Source organism: Leuciscus leuciscus (assembly GCF_965113295.1).
Source record: "Leuciscus leuciscus genome assembly, chromosome: 20".
Classification (NCBI taxonomy): Eukaryota; Metazoa; Chordata; class Actinopteri; order Cypriniformes; family Leuciscidae; genus Leuciscus; species Leuciscus leuciscus.
In genome coordinates, this window is record NC_138744.1 from 26766588 (window position 1) to 26782052 (window position 15465).

Here is a 15465-nt window from a genome sequence, read left to right on the forward strand (position 1 = left end):
GAGTCCAGTTCTGTGCCCAGGAAAGATATTTTCTGACTGGGTGACAGGGAGCTCTTCGCCCAATTGACACTCAGACCCAAATCCTCGAGGTGATCGAGTAAAATGGTCGTGTGTTCTATGAGCACTGCGCGAGATTGCGCTAGAATCAGCCAATCGTCCAAATAGTTCAGCACTCGCATGCCTCTCATTCTGAGGGGTGCGAGCGCCGCGTCCATGCACTTCGTAAATGTACGGGGTGCTAGGGACAAACCGAACGGCAGGACTGTGTACTGATATGCCTGGCCCTCGAAGGCGAATCTCAAATATCGCCTGTGACGTGACGCTATCTGTATTTGAAAATACGCGTCTTTCAGATCTATTGACACAAACCAATCTCCTTGGCGAATCTGCACAAGGATTTGCCTGGTCGTGAGCATCCTGAACTGTCGCTTCACAAGCACTTTGTTCAGCTGCCTTAGATCTAGTATGGGTCTGAGACCCCCGTCTTTTTTCGGTACCAGGAAGTATCTGCTGTATAGCCCTCCCTCGCTCTGATCTTGAGAGAGAGGTTCTATGGCCCCTTTGCTCAATAGTTTCGTCACTTCGGCTCGAAGTAGATGTGCTACTTCTGTTTTTACCGTGGTCTCGACGCGCGCCACATAGCGGCGAGGGCGTCGGCGAAACTGCAGCGAATAGCCTCTTTCTATAATGTTCAGCACCCACTTCGAAACCCCGGGTAGCTTTGCCCATGCGTCTGCATGGATAGCTAGGGGTCGAATACGAAGCGCGCTCCGCTCGCTCAGCGATGGAGAAGCTTCGGTGTGCTGTAACACAAGCGTGTCGCTCGTGACATTTGAGGCATGGGGCGCGCTGATGACAGCGGGCAGATTGCCCGCGCTCGACTCCTCTACGGTGGTTAACCGCGAGGGGGAGGGCTGGGCGGTTCCCGTGGGAACTGTCATGTCTATGTGTGGATGTGGGCGCGGGACAGCGGGCACATTTATCACACTGAAAGCATCGTTTGCTTGCGTGAAGCGAGTGCACGTTGGTTTCGTTTTTACAGAAACCGTGAGACATGCATAACGTGGTGTTAGTGGGCACTGGGTAGTGGGCACGTTCACCATGTTTGAAGCGCAACCGATCTGAGTCGGTTTTATGTGCGCGAGCCCTGTGTGACAGGCTGTGCTTATGTGTAGGGATGGGCACTGGGCAGTGGGCATTCTTACTACACACGAAACACCATCGGCCGTGGCCGGGACACCAGAAAATACACTCTTTTGGGGATTTATCTGGGTAGCCGTGAAAACGGCATTTGTGTGCAGGCAAGCGGGTGACAGAACCGACTTGTTGGCTGCAGAAAACACTGGAACAGTCACATTTTCTGGAACTGGACGAGCGAATAGCTTTGGTGTGAGTCCGGCCGCAGCGGGACTGGAACACCGTCGTTTTCCTAGCTGTGCTAGGACGACTTCGGGGCCTCGGGCTTCACCGTGATCCTAGGTCGCGAGCCGCGTCCTGCGGGGCGGCGACCGGATGAGCGGGAGCGCGGTCTCGCGCTTCTGGCCTGGCGGCGCTGTGAAGTGGAGGCAGTGGACGGTGGCTGTGGCTGTGAGCTCTGAGCAGACGGTTTCGCACGGCCTGCTGCAGAGCTGGAGCGCTTCGGGAGGAAGTGCTTCATGGCCTGAGACGCTTTCTGTACCTCTGCGAATCTCTCCGCGAAATCTTTGACGGAGGATCCAAAGAGGCCTGTGGCGGAAAGCGGGGCGTCGAGGAACGCGGTGCGTTCAGACTCGGCCATTTCCGAGAGCGTCAGCCAGAGATGTCTCTCAGACACGGTGAGAGAAGCCATAGTCCGTCCAATGGCTTGCGCTGCGGACTTAGTAGCACGAAGAGCGAGGTCCGTGGCACTCCTTAAGTCCGGCACACAGATCGCGTCAGGTCCTTCCTCATCCAGCTTACGGAGGAGATCGGCCTGGAAGATCTGGAGCGTTGCCATGGTGTGCAACGCTGACGCAGCTTGCCCGGCGGCGGAGAAAGCGCGGTGGAGCAAGCTCGACGTCGTGCGGCAAGCTTTAGAGGGCAGGGCCGGCTTAGCGCGCCGTCCAGCGGAGGGCGGGCATAAGTGGGCCGCTATCGCCTCTTCAACCGGCGGCAGCGAGAGGTATCCTCTGTTCTTGGCATCGTCAACGGCGGAGAATGCCAAAGAAACAGCAGGACGCACTCTAGCAGAATAGGGGGCGCTCCAGGACTTGGCGACTTCTTCGTGTAACTCAGGAAGAAAAGGCGCCGGTCTGGACACAGGCGAAGCGCGCTCCCCAGGCAGGAAAAATCCATCCAGCCGGTTGTGAGCGGGCTGCTCAGGCGAAGACCACTCGAGGCCGAGGCTCGCCGCGGCCTGTGCGAGTACTCGCATGAGTTCCGTCTCAATAGAAGCTCTCTTGCCTGACGAAGTGCGGGCAGGGGGTGCGGGGTCCTCAGAGCCCGCCCAATCCTCACTGCCTGACGCCAGGATAGAGCAGGAATCATCCTCTCCCAGCAGGGCTTCCTCATCCGCGATATCAACGGAAGCGGCGGCAGACGGCGGCCGCTGTCCGTCAGGAAGCGAAACAGAAGAAGCCGGGGAAGCAAGCGGGCGAACCGGCGAGCTTTGGCGGCTGAGGGAGGGTTCCGGGGCCCGCTGGGCACGGCGCTTTTTACGGCGCGACGCCGCGGCGGGCGGGGGAGCAGTCTCGGTGAAGACGGCTAGGCGAGTCCTCAGAGTCGCCATTGCCATCAGCTCGCAGTGAGGGCATCCGCCGTCAGCGAGCGCGAGAGCTGCATGTTCCTCACCCAGGCAGGAAACGCAGATCACGTGGCGGTCCCCGTCGCTGAGTGTGGCTCTGCACGAGCCGCAGGAAGGCATCTTTAAAAAGACGCTAGCTCTTTTAGAAATGTGTGTCGCGGCGGCGACACACACACACAGAAATACAGTGCAAATAAAAGAGAAGGATATAAGCGCCGGAAAGCGCAGCAGGAAGGCAGGAAGGCGGCGCGGCCAGCGACTTCAGTGACTCGTCCCGCTGAAGGTGCTCTCTCTCGACGGCGCGGCTTCTAATCCAGCTCCAGCGATGCGTGTGCTTCGCTTGAAGGATGAAAAATCAGATAATAGCTGCCTGCGAGCGATATTTATAGGCCTAGACCACGCCCATTTCGGCGGGACGTGACGCAGCGGGCGCGAAGTGCCCTGATTGGGTCTGGCGTCACGCCAGGCCTCGCTCGATAGGCTGCTGCAGTTGCCGCAGAGCAGCCAATAGGCGCGCGAGCTGTCTCGCCTATGTCTGCATTGCTGCTGCAACGCGTTTTGCATTATTACAAAATTAAGGATAATTTTTGGCTTCAATATCTCGCGGAAAAGGATTTTCACCTAGCGTAAGATATCTTACGCAGTACGAGAGACCTCTCGTAAGAGAACCTGCTTGTAGTGAAGTAATGTAAATCATGTAAATTACATAAAATGTTAAATTGTGAAATACTTTCATAATTATGCAATCAAAATCTAACATTAAGACATACTGTGTTATAATTAAGACATGTTTTATAAATTTAAAATGTATAATTATGATATAAATCAAAATTATGTTATAATTATAAGATAAAAAGTAAAAATTATGACAAAGTTTGTTTTTATCTCATAATTATGATTTAGTAATGTATAATTTCCACTTTTTATCTCATAATGTTTGTTTATGTCATAATCATGATTTGCCAAATCAAATTTTTTTTTTCTTATGTGGCGGAAATGTGATTTTGCATTTAAATATCCGAATAATACTGTCTATTTTTACCTACATGTGTGTGTTCTACAGGTGTGTAGTGTGCTGGAAAGTTTGGAGCAAGAATACAAACGAGAGGAAGACTGGTGTGGAGGGACTGATAAACTGGGACCAAACTCGGAGTCTGATCACGTGACTCCCATGATCAGTAAACACCTGGAGCAGAAAGAGGCCTTTCTCAAGGTACCGAGCCCATACACACATGCACTCAGGTTCTCAGCTAACGTTCTGATAAAAAATTTGACTGACTATTTTTTCTCTCTCTCTGAAGGCATGCACACTAGCCAGACGCAACGCTGATGTCTTCCTCAAGTACTTGCACAGAAACAGCGTGAACATGCCGGGAATGCTCGCACATGTCAAAGCCCCTGAACAACAAGTCAAGAGTAAGACTACATCCTTGTTTTGTGATTGGTTTAAAGGGTCAAATGTTAAGCCACAATTAGGACTGAAGTGAACCATTATTTGCTTTTTAATTAGCATGATTTATTGTCATGAATCCAGGGTTCAGGTATGTTCTGTCTTTCTGATTCTGTCCTTGTGTCCTACAGACATCCTAAATGAGTTGCTGCAGCGGGAGAACCGGGTTCTGCACTTCTGGACCATGAGGAAGAGGAGGCTTGACCAGTGTCAGCAGTATGTTGTGTTTGAACGCAGCACCAAACAGGTCAGTACCAGTCTAATCTAGAAGAGTCTGTCCAAACTGTGGTCAAGTACCACAACACCCACCAACTCAGACAGAGAGGGCCGGTTTGTGAGGAGGTGGACTATAGGTGGACAGGGCTCAGACTATACGACAATTCAGATTATGTGATTCTGACAATTCTTGTGTCGTGGACAGACAAGACTACACGTTGCTTTCAACCAATCATCGTGTGCTGTCTTTAACACGTGCCTGATGTCATTGAGAAGTAGAACTAGTGACTGACTTCCAGAAATAAGAGCGTAAACAAACAATGGCTACCGATGCGGCGTGTTTTCTACTGGCTGTCGTGTCACCAGTAAAGCTTAAAATTAGAAAGAAAACCTGACAGTGAGTGGACACATTCCTGGAATGCATGGAGAAAACTGTATAATCCTCCAAGGAGAACTTTAGGTAATATATCCATGAATATTGCCTCCATTGCATAATAGCACCAATACCATTGTTTCTCTCTTTCGTTTCGCCATGTTTGAAGCTATATATGGAAGTGCTTCTGTGCTCCTATTGGTCAATGTCACATCTTGTTCTTTTTTGTTGTTGAAGTAAGGTACTATGTATTTTGTTATGTCCTGAAATGTCTGCGTCAGTTGTCATCCACTATCACACACACTATACGAGATAAAACGATCGATTGTAGCGTCCTGATGTCCACTACACTCTACGTCAAACGGATTGTGCCAAAATTGGCTGTTATCGTGTAGTCTAAACCCGGCATGAGTTTGAAGAAGTTTGAAGTGCCTGTCAATGTCACAACACTCTCTTGCTTGTACAGATATAAAGAAAAATAAAGTGAAAAATGCAATTTCTGAATTTATGTATAAGTATTGCTTTACAGAAAATAAAGAAGAACAAATGAAAAGGAAAAGAAAGATTTCCTTACTAAGGCTGATGCTAACCATTAATTTGGGCAACTAATCAAAATTAAAGGGATAGTTCACTTTGAAATTAATTTTTGGTATGTTTTAGCTTACCTCAAGGGCATCCAAGATGTAGGTGTCTTTTTTTCCGCAGTAGTTTCAATTTTGATATTTTTAGGTCAAACCGTTCTTGTCTGTCAGTCATATAATGCAGGTCTATGGTCATGATCTCAAAACACAAGCACAGAGTCCAAATTAAAACAATTCCTCGTCGTCCAAATTAAACAATTCCCCATCGTAAGTACACATTGATGGCCTAAGACACGAAACGAGCGGTTTGTGTGAGAAAACGAACAGTATTTATATCGTTTTTACCACTTATACGCAGCCATGTCGAAGTGATCTGATCTGACGTGTACGCAGACTGGTGCATAGATATATACACTAGATGTCGCCTTAAAGACATTCGTTCCAATGAACTGCCGTAGACAAGGCGACATCTAGTGTGTATATATCTATGCACCAGTCTGCGTACACGTCAGATCAGATCACTTCGACATGGCTGCGTATAAGTGGTAAAAACGATATAAATACTGTTTGTTTTCTCACACAAACCGCTCGACACCTACATCTTGGATGCCCTTGAGGTAAGCTAAAACATACCAAAAATGTATTTCAAAGTGAACTATCCCTTTAAGATCTATTAATAGTAATGTACTGTTGTCATGCCGTCCCAAAAACAGGGGAAAAGGAAAAAGGAATAGTTTACAGGATATTGCTATTTACTGTATTATTGTTATTTTTTTATATAGTTTTATCAAAATTATGATTTAGTATCTCATTATTTCGACTTTATCTCATGACTTTTTATGTCGTAACATCGACTTATGTCAATTATGTCCATTTTGACTTTTTATCTAATTTTTTTTATATATATTTTGTTGTTATAATTTTTAGTAGTAGTTATTAGTGTTACCTTTTCAAAAGCTAAATTACAATTGCAATATTTTACAATAAATCCTAGTCCAATCCTAGTCCATAAAAGTGACAGACAATGATCATTTGTAGCATAACCTCTGCTTGGCAGGTACTTAAACAGATTTCTTCAATAAAAAAAAATATAAACTCATACATATATACATAGACAGATGTAATCCACCCACATATCATTTATAATGTTGCATTTAAGTTCTTCTGAAAGTAAAATGGTCTGACATACTGGGAAAGTATGATGCTAGACACTAAGGTCATGGGTTCAATTTCCAGGAACCAGGCATTATGATGTTTATTTTTAATGCACCATACTGTTAGTGTCTGCAACATGCTTAAATGTATTTTTTCAGTTAAATGTCTCAAACCCTTGCACCCTGACTTCAGAATCTTGCACAAATTCAGCCAAACAAAGTAAAGCTTGTAATTCTGAAAAGCTTTTATGCATCATAAATGTAATCTGAGGCTGACACTAGCATTCCACAGACATAAATTCATTCTCAAGAAAATCAGTTTCAGTTCAACCCAAATTATTTTATGTCATACAGAATTGACTAGAAGCTGCCGCAGACCACAACAAGTATTTCTGGAGTCTCAAATAACAGAAGCATGTCAGGTCAAGTGTTCAGTGGTTTGCGTGACTGACTGCTATATAAACTTGACAGTAGTCAACTGTCATGTATCACAACCTTCAAAAACTTTCTGTCTAGAAAATAACTGAAATGGTATCAAGTTGCATAATTACAGTGTAGGGTTTCTGGAAGTCTGTGGTACTGGATGGAGTTTCTCTCTTCGTTTCACATTTAAGCATTTAGGAAGGACTTTAGTTTGACCACACAGTTTTCTGCTGTAGTAATCGTTTTTCTATGAATATTAGTATTACTTTGAGGTTGCACACAATGCAACCCAAACAATCAAACCTATTCTGAAATTGGTTACTTTTAAAAATATGTGTTTCAAAATGAGCAAGAGCACTTTTAAAGATCTCACTCCCTCTTGTGGACAAATGGGAGTATAACATACACACATGCACGGGTCTATACACTGGCTTATTTTCTGTGTCTGCCCGGACTTCCCTTTGACATCTATTGTTAATAAAAACCTAATTATAAGTTATATGAACTAAACCTAACCCTGAAATACAACTTGAAGACAACTTGTTTTGTCCCTTTATTGGTATTCTTTTGAAGCCATTTTCAAAAACTGCTCCCACAAGATTAGAAAAACACTGTTGCACAAACACACATGCACATATTCACATCTTGTTTGACTTGTCATTTTGACTCTTTTCTGTAGGCTTTGGAGTGGATCCATGATACAGGAGAGTTTTACCTTTCCACACACACCTCTACAGGCTCCACTATACACCACACACAGGAACTGCTGAAAGAACATGAGGAATTCCAGATTACAGCCAAGGTATGTCTCAAATATTTAAGATAAGATGGTGTATAAGGGCAGTTTGCTTTCCTATTGTTGGGATCGTTGTGGTTTGCTATTGGTCAATCTCATGCGAGTGACAGGTCGTCCCGCACTCGTGCAAGTAAACATCATCAGAGAAGGGAAGAGATGTCGCTGCCAGAGGGAGGGGAAGCTATTTTGATTAAAGATTAAGAGGGTAATGGATAAATCATTATAATAAATATTGCAATATTACATTAAAAAAATTATAATAATTTGTCCATTTTTATTTCATGGTGGCTTTAAAATCAAACAAAAAAAAACTCTAGATAATACAGGTGAGTAAAAGATGACAACATTTTCATTTTGGGTGAACTATTCCTACAACTTCATCCAAAGTTCATTCTGTGATTCTTAGCATGTTACAGGTTTATCAACCCACAATACACCTCCCAGATGATGTTTACACTCTGATTGGGGATATTTAATTTAATATTCAACAATATTATGGATCTGCCTCCATTGACACCATTATATGAGAACTGAACTGAGCTGAACGATGACATCACGGTTTTCTCCAGAGCGGCTATATATGTTAATGAACTAAATTAATAACTTTTTACAACAAAAATGAACAATCACTAAGCTTACTTAAGCTGGACTATGACGCTATTTTCTTCTGGAAAGAAACTTTGTTGCATTATTCTCTCTCTCTCTCTCTCTCTCTCTCTCTCTCTCTCTCTCTCTCTCTCTCTCTCTCTCTCTCTCTCTCTCCCTCTCTCTCTCTTCAGCAAACCAAAGAGCGGGTAAAGTTGTTGATCCAGCTGGCTGATGGTTTCTGTGAGAAAGGCCACGCCCATGCGAGCGAGATTCAGAAATGGGTCGCCTCGGTGGACAAACGCTACCGTGACTTTTCCCTTCGCATGGACAAGTACCGTTCCTGCCTGGAGAAAGCTCTCGGCCTGTCCACTGACTCCAACAAAGCGGTGAGAGGGCTGTGAGAGTGAGTGTGTTGATGTGGCCTGAATGGCTGGAGTGTGGATGAACAATATCTTTGCTGTAAGAGTCATTAACCATGTTAATCTATGAAAGAACGGTGATTTCTGACCATTAAAACATTTCTTTCGGGGTTTCAGAGTAAAGATCTGCAGTTGGACATCATCCCAGCCAGTGCTCCTGGAGCAGAGGTCAAACTCAGAGACGTCAACCATGAACTCAATGAAGAGAAACGCAAATCAGCCCGGAGAAAAGAGTACGTCTTTTAAACCTGATTAAATGATAACAAGCCAATGGCAGGAAGTGCTAAAAGAGAACGCTTCATTTGAAGAAAGTCCAACTTTAGTTATTTTGTTTTGTGAGGAAACACCCTTGAATATTCATACTAAAATAAACAACTAAATGTTTTCATTATTGATGGTTTTATACCAGATTGAAACCCCTCCCAGATGCATTGTGCTTTCAAATAAATGTTGACAATAGGTCTCTGTTGCATTGCCCTTTTTCAGGTTTATAATGGCGGAGCTCATTCAGACCGAGAAGACATATGTGAGAGACCTGCGGGAGTGTATGGATGTAAGTGTTTTTGTCACGATCTGCTCCTTACGGACCAACATTTTGAGGGTGTGGTACACCAATGTCCACTTTGGACAGATCACAAAAGCCATGTGCTATAAATGTATTCACTGCAGTTCAGCCCAAAAACAATCCAGTTTCTCCAAGAATAGCTACTGTTTGATCTCATAAAAAGATTGAGTGTAATTAAAACACTGACCATGTTTATATGCATCATTTTTAATCCAAATGGGAATATTCATGCGCTTTGGAATAGACATGTAATCATATTCCTGAAAATAATACATGTGCATTGTTTTTCCTCTATTATTTTCTGGGAAAGACTGTCATTGATTCATTTGTTATGATGCATTTTAGTAATTGTGCACAGTAATTTAATCAGCTCATTTATTCTCATTCACGTCGAGGACAGCAACATGCAAAAGCAAAAACTGAAGTTCATGTTCAAGGGTGCTTTAACCCATCTGTATATTGATTTATGTATATTTTATGTTCCTTTAATTTCTTCTTGTTCTATTGTAGCACCCAGAATTACTTTTATTACGTTAATATTCAGTTACTGTGTATGTTTTGGATTATATTGTGTTTATGACCCAGAATTCTGATTAATACATGTATATGTCACAAGACTTGACAGTCATTTTAAAGGGTTAGTTCACCCCAAAAAATAGATTTTGTCATTAATTACTCACCCTCATGTTGTCTGAGAGCTGTCCCATCATCTGAGAGCTTTCTGTCCCTCCATTGACTGCCTATGCAACTACAGCTTTCAAACCCTAGAAAGACAAAGACATCATAAAAGTAATCCATGTGACTCCAATGGTTTAACCTCAGTTTTATGAAGCAACATGAGTGCGTTCACGAGAACGCTTTCATGAAAGCTCCATGAAGCATGCGTGAACAAAGCACTCGTGTCGCTTCATAAAACTGAGTTAAACCACTTGGGTCACATGGATTACTTTAATGATGTCTTTACTACCTTTCTGGTGCTTAAAAGTGGCAGTTGCTTAGGCAGTCAATGAAGCTCTCAGATTTCATTAAAAAGATGAGTTTGTGTTCCGGGGGTTTAGAACGACATGAGCGTGAGTAATTAATGACAAAATATTTGGGTGAACTAACCCTTTAAAATAAATTGCAAAACTGTAAAAACATGCTCAAAATTGATTTTTTTTTTTTCTTAATAAATGGCTTGCTTTATTATTTTTTTGGGACACATTATTTTGAAGGCAAAAGCACAATCAATGTTGTTTCCATAATAATTTTCGTCAAATTAAAGTCAATTTGATGACAATTATTATACTGGGAGAATGTTCTCCACTTCAGAAATTACTTTTATTTTCTGTTGACATAATTAAGGCTGTGCAGGTAAAAACATTTTTTTTTTATTAATATCAGAGCCAACTATTCCTATAAAGAAAAGATTATGGAAGGTGTCTTTCATTGTTTTGATAGCATTAGTTTATCACATTGTTGGAAAGAATTCTAAATGTGTGTGTGTGTGTGTGTGTGTGTGTGTGTGTGTGTGTGTGTGTGTGTGTGTGTGTGTGTGTGTGTGTGTGTGTGTGTGTGTGTGTGTGTGTGTGTGTGTGTGTGTGTGTGTGTGTGTGTGTGTGTGTGTGTGTGTGTTTCAGACTTATCTATGGGAGATGAGCAGTGGTGTGGAAGAGATTCCCCCAGGGATTGTCAACAAAGAGCACATCATCTTCGGCAACATGCAAGACCTATTAGAGTTCCATCACAAGTCAGTGAACCTAATGAACTGCAGTTCTCAGAATTATTGAATTGGGATATTTCTTTACTTACCATTTCCCTATGCCCTTCTTTGTCCTTTCCTCAGCATTTTCCTTAAAGAATTGGAAAAATATGAGCAGCTTCCAGAGGATGTGGGTCACTGTTTCGTCACATGGGTGAGTATGTCAGTGTGCTAGAGATTATCTGATCAAGAAGTGCACTACACTAGTGTAACATTATGTTGACATTAAATCAGATTATTAGAACACATATCTGGATTGCACTGTATTTTACAGCACATACACTTACAGTTTACATACAAAGAATAATTACGGAGTAATATACAGTACAGTAAGGCAACTTTTTTTACTTAAAATTGGTTAAGTTTTGGTTTAGTGTTCAGGGTTAGTACCTAGTTATTATACTAAGTACATACTACATTCACTACCTTTCAAAAGATTAGGGTCAGTAGATTGCTTTTAAAGAAATTAATACTTTCATTTAGAAAGGATGCATTACATTTGTAGTAAACACTTTTTGCTTGAGCACCAAATCAGCATATTAGAATGATTTCTGAAGGATCATGTGACACTGAAAGCTGGAGTAATGATGCTGAAAATCAGCTTTGCCCTTTGCCATCACAGGAATAATATATATTAATATATATTAACTGTATTTGCTTAAATAAATGCAAATATTAAATTATTAAATACAAATCTTGCTGATATTTAAACTCACTCAGTACTGTAAAACAAAGTGCTACCCATATCTGTAACTGTTAAAAGCAGTTCATGGACTATTGTAACTGTAACTGATTGTAACTGATTCCCTTAGTGGTACAGTAAGGGAAAAGAACAGGTTCTCATCAATATAAGCAATTATTGATCACATTTTTTAAACTATCACAGCTAATTGTTTCACACAAATATTTATTTCACTAATCTCTTGAAGTGTCTCTTGAATCAGCATTTATTTAAAACGTTCTGATAATAGTTATCATTTTAAAAGAGACTCCACTTATTATAAATGGGAAAAAATAGAACATATTTGGGTTCAAAATGTTTTAAAAAATGCGGTTTTATATGTTTAAATGATTAGCTGTTGTTTTTTGTTTTTTTTCAGGCGGATAAGTTTCAGATGTACGTGAATTACTGTAAGAACAAGCCTGACTCCACTCAGCTGATTCTGGAACACGCAGGGGCCTATTTTGATGTGAGTACTAAGCAAAACTAATCATATAATTCTTTACATAAGCATTATTAAAGGGCATATGATTCTGTGTAAGTATCCCTTTTATACACTTGAATCAAGGAAGTTTGGTTTATTTATTCAGATTATACAACACTTTTTGTGCGTATTTCACAGAGAATGTGGGTGTTTATATGAATATGTATGTGACATTGTGTATTTGCCGTAGTATTATCGTGTGTCTCCAATAATATGTATTTGAGTGTGTGCGTGTAAGGTTTCTGTGGTCTGTTGAGCAGGTCTTCTTGAGCTGGTAGGTGGAGGTCTTAGAGAGAGGGTGTGTGTCCTGTGTGTTTGGGGGAGGGGGGGTTAGTGATGCCTAACTGTTAAACTGTTGCCTGGCAATCAGAACAGACGGACTCTTCTTTCACTCTGATGAATGGTTTTAACCTTGAGCTCTGCTTTTGCAAAATTGCTATCAAGAAGCTATATAAGAATAAAAAGGCTAAAGATAAATGGTTTCATCATGATTGTTTTCCAGCAAGCTTTTAGGATGTGTGTGAAAGATGTTTGTCGTTTTAATTAAAAGTCTTTTTGTGTTTGTATGTGTGCAGGAAATCCAACAAAGGCACAGGCTGGCCAATTCCATCTCATCATACCTTATTAAACCGGTTCAGAGGATCACCAAGTATCAGCTGCTGCTAAAAGTGTGTTTCTACTATAATTGAAACAATCTCAGCAAAGATGAAATACAGTTTCTACACAAATAAAGCAAAGAAGTTGAGCACAGACTTAAACCAAACTCTTTGTGATGCTCCCCAGCAGACACTCTACTGACTATAAGTAACTTTGCAAGTAATTGTCAACTTATTCTAACCCTAAACCTACCAGTCTACTAATACTCTACTAAAACTCTAATGAGAGTTAGTAGACATATAGGTGCAATGTTACTTATAGTCAATAGAATGTGTTAAAAGGACCATCAAAATAAAGCGAAACAAAAATGTTAGCCATACTTTTAACAGATGGAACAAAATAAATGACAAAGTTATAATCACATATTACAATTAATCATGTTTTAATCTTATATTCTTTTTCCTTTACTTCATTAATGTGTTAAATATAGAAGTATACAAGCAAAAACAATGCTTGTCCCAAAACACTGCTTGCAGACAGACATCTGGCTTGCACACACTCAACCCCACAAGACCATGCTAGTGAACCAGCTTCACCAGCTCCGTTTTGCTTTAGAACAGCATGACTATGCTGGTCCACCAGCTAGACCAGCAGTATATCAGCACTAACCAGCCTGGGCCAGCATGGAATTCAACATGGTTTTTCAACAGGGTTTACTTATTCAGTAAATATATTTAAAAAAGAAAAGAAAGGGATGCTCCACCCCATGTTAACAATAATGTCTTCTTACAAAATCCACATTAAAGCACAAACTCTTTAATGTTTATCTTCAAATGTACAAGTACAATTGTTATGTTTGTACATAGGAACTATTGACATGCTGTGAGGAAGGTAAAGGAGAAATTAAAGATGGTCTGGAGGTCATGCTCAGTGTGCCTAAGAGAGCGAATGATGCCATGCATCTCAGCATGCTGGATGGTGAGTAACACACACATACACACACACAGCTTGTTAAACCAAACCCAAACCATCATTTGAACCATATATCATTGTTCAACCACTCTCTCTCATCACTGTCTCTTACTCTGCCTCTTGTCCTTTCAGGTTTTGATGAGAACATTGAGTCTCAGGGTGAGTTGATTCTGCAAGAATCATTCCAGGTTTGGGATCCAAAGACTCTGATCCGTAAAGGCAGAGAGCGGCACCTCTTCCTCTTTGAGATGTCCCTCATCTTCAGCAAGGACGTCAAAGACTCCAACGGCAGAAGCAAGTACCTCTACAAGAGCAAGCTTATGGTATGTGTTTTCTTTTGACTACAGGGGTAAGTCCCCCTGTAGTCAATAATTTTATCCTTTAATAATAATTTATAACAATTCTTTATGCCTTAAAATAGCTTGGATGTAACTCTACACCCTTGCCTCATTTAGTATACGCGGTTCTATGAATATGCAAATTAGACCCGCCTCCACTCACTCACACCAGCTCAGAGATCCACTTGTTGACGTGATTGGTTACAAGGTAGTTTGTGACGTCAGAAACACCAGCGATTTCAAACTGCGTTTTTGAGACTGTCTTTGGTTCACTGCAGTTTTAAAGAGAAAATACTCAGCAATGGTGTTGACTTATGAATTTGCACATGGTTTGTCTTAAAGCATATTAAAACACCACATAGACATATAAACAACATTAAAAGCTGGATTTTCACCACAGGGAGACTTTAACAAAAAATGCTTGCCTGATTACAGATTAATGATGGCCATACTTAATTTTTTTTTTTATTTGTTGCTCTGCCTAGACCTCAGAACTAGGAGTTACTGAACATGTGGAAGGAGATCCATGTAAATTTGCACTCTGGGTTGGACGGACACCTACCTCAGACAACAAAATTGTCCTAAAGGTATGATTTGCATTCCAAATTGATACTTCATCAAAGATGTTTTCAGTTGTTTCAGCAGAACTATCACTAATTTTTGGCTTCTAATAAATGTTTTCTTTGCTTATGAAGTTTATTCACATCCAGCCATTACCAACTTGCTCAGCATATAACCATGTTTCATTATTGAAAAAGTTGTCCCTTATCTCAAATCAAATGGAACTTTCCAATAGTCTTTGTTATAAAATAAAGAGTATCACTCATCCTAGGGTCCTTGAAATAGATTGGATAAGTGGATATGTTTTCAAGTTTTGAATGTTCATGTATTATAGTTCTGGCTTGAGTCATGCCATTGTATAAAATCATGTTGTTAGACTTTTAAGTACTTTAAGTAATCCCTTATGTAACTTGTGTCTCTGAATGGTTGACCTTCATCTCTGCAGACATCATTGAATCATGGAATGAATCATGTGTCACTCCATGTGTTCTCACATGTAGATACACACATGGATGCTCATGTTCACACTTTTAGCCTGGTTTGCAACTGAAATCACTCAACATTGCTCCCATCTTATTTTACTTGCGTAATCTGACGTATTCCCAAGTGAAATGTAGGATGGATGGGAATTGATTTTATCCTTTGAGAACAAATTGAATCGTGATTGAGTTTTATTGACAGGTGGTTGAAGGCGATGAGTTGAAAAATAAGATTTGTAATCTAAA

General features: G+C 41.3%; 1 protein-coding gene across 5 annotated transcripts in view; it reads left to right on the forward strand.

The window, feature by feature from the left end:
• Positions 1 to 15465, forward strand: part of triob (trio Rho guanine nucleotide exchange factor b) — a 206255-nt gene that overhangs the window by 154269 nt on the left and 36521 nt on the right. For all 5 annotated transcript variants that reach the window (XM_082150220.1, XM_082150218.1, XM_082150216.1 and 2 more), the window contains exons 19-32: positions 3825 to 3974; positions 4063 to 4177; positions 4343 to 4458; positions 7638 to 7760; positions 8534 to 8728; positions 8879 to 8994; positions 9248 to 9314; positions 10946 to 11055; positions 11152 to 11221; positions 12168 to 12257; positions 12848 to 12940; positions 13736 to 13847; positions 13974 to 14164; positions 14665 to 14766. In XM_082150220.1, the coding sequence (XP_082006346.1) occupies positions 3825 to 3974; positions 4063 to 4177; positions 4343 to 4458; positions 7638 to 7760; positions 8534 to 8728; positions 8879 to 8994; positions 9248 to 9314; positions 10946 to 11055; positions 11152 to 11221; positions 12168 to 12257; positions 12848 to 12940; positions 13736 to 13847; positions 13974 to 14164; positions 14665 to 14766 (1650 nt within the window). The remainder of the gene's footprint in view (positions 1 to 3824; positions 3975 to 4062; positions 4178 to 4342; positions 4459 to 7637; positions 7761 to 8533; positions 8729 to 8878; positions 8995 to 9247; positions 9315 to 10945; positions 11056 to 11151; positions 11222 to 12167; positions 12258 to 12847; positions 12941 to 13735; positions 13848 to 13973; positions 14165 to 14664; positions 14767 to 15465) is intronic.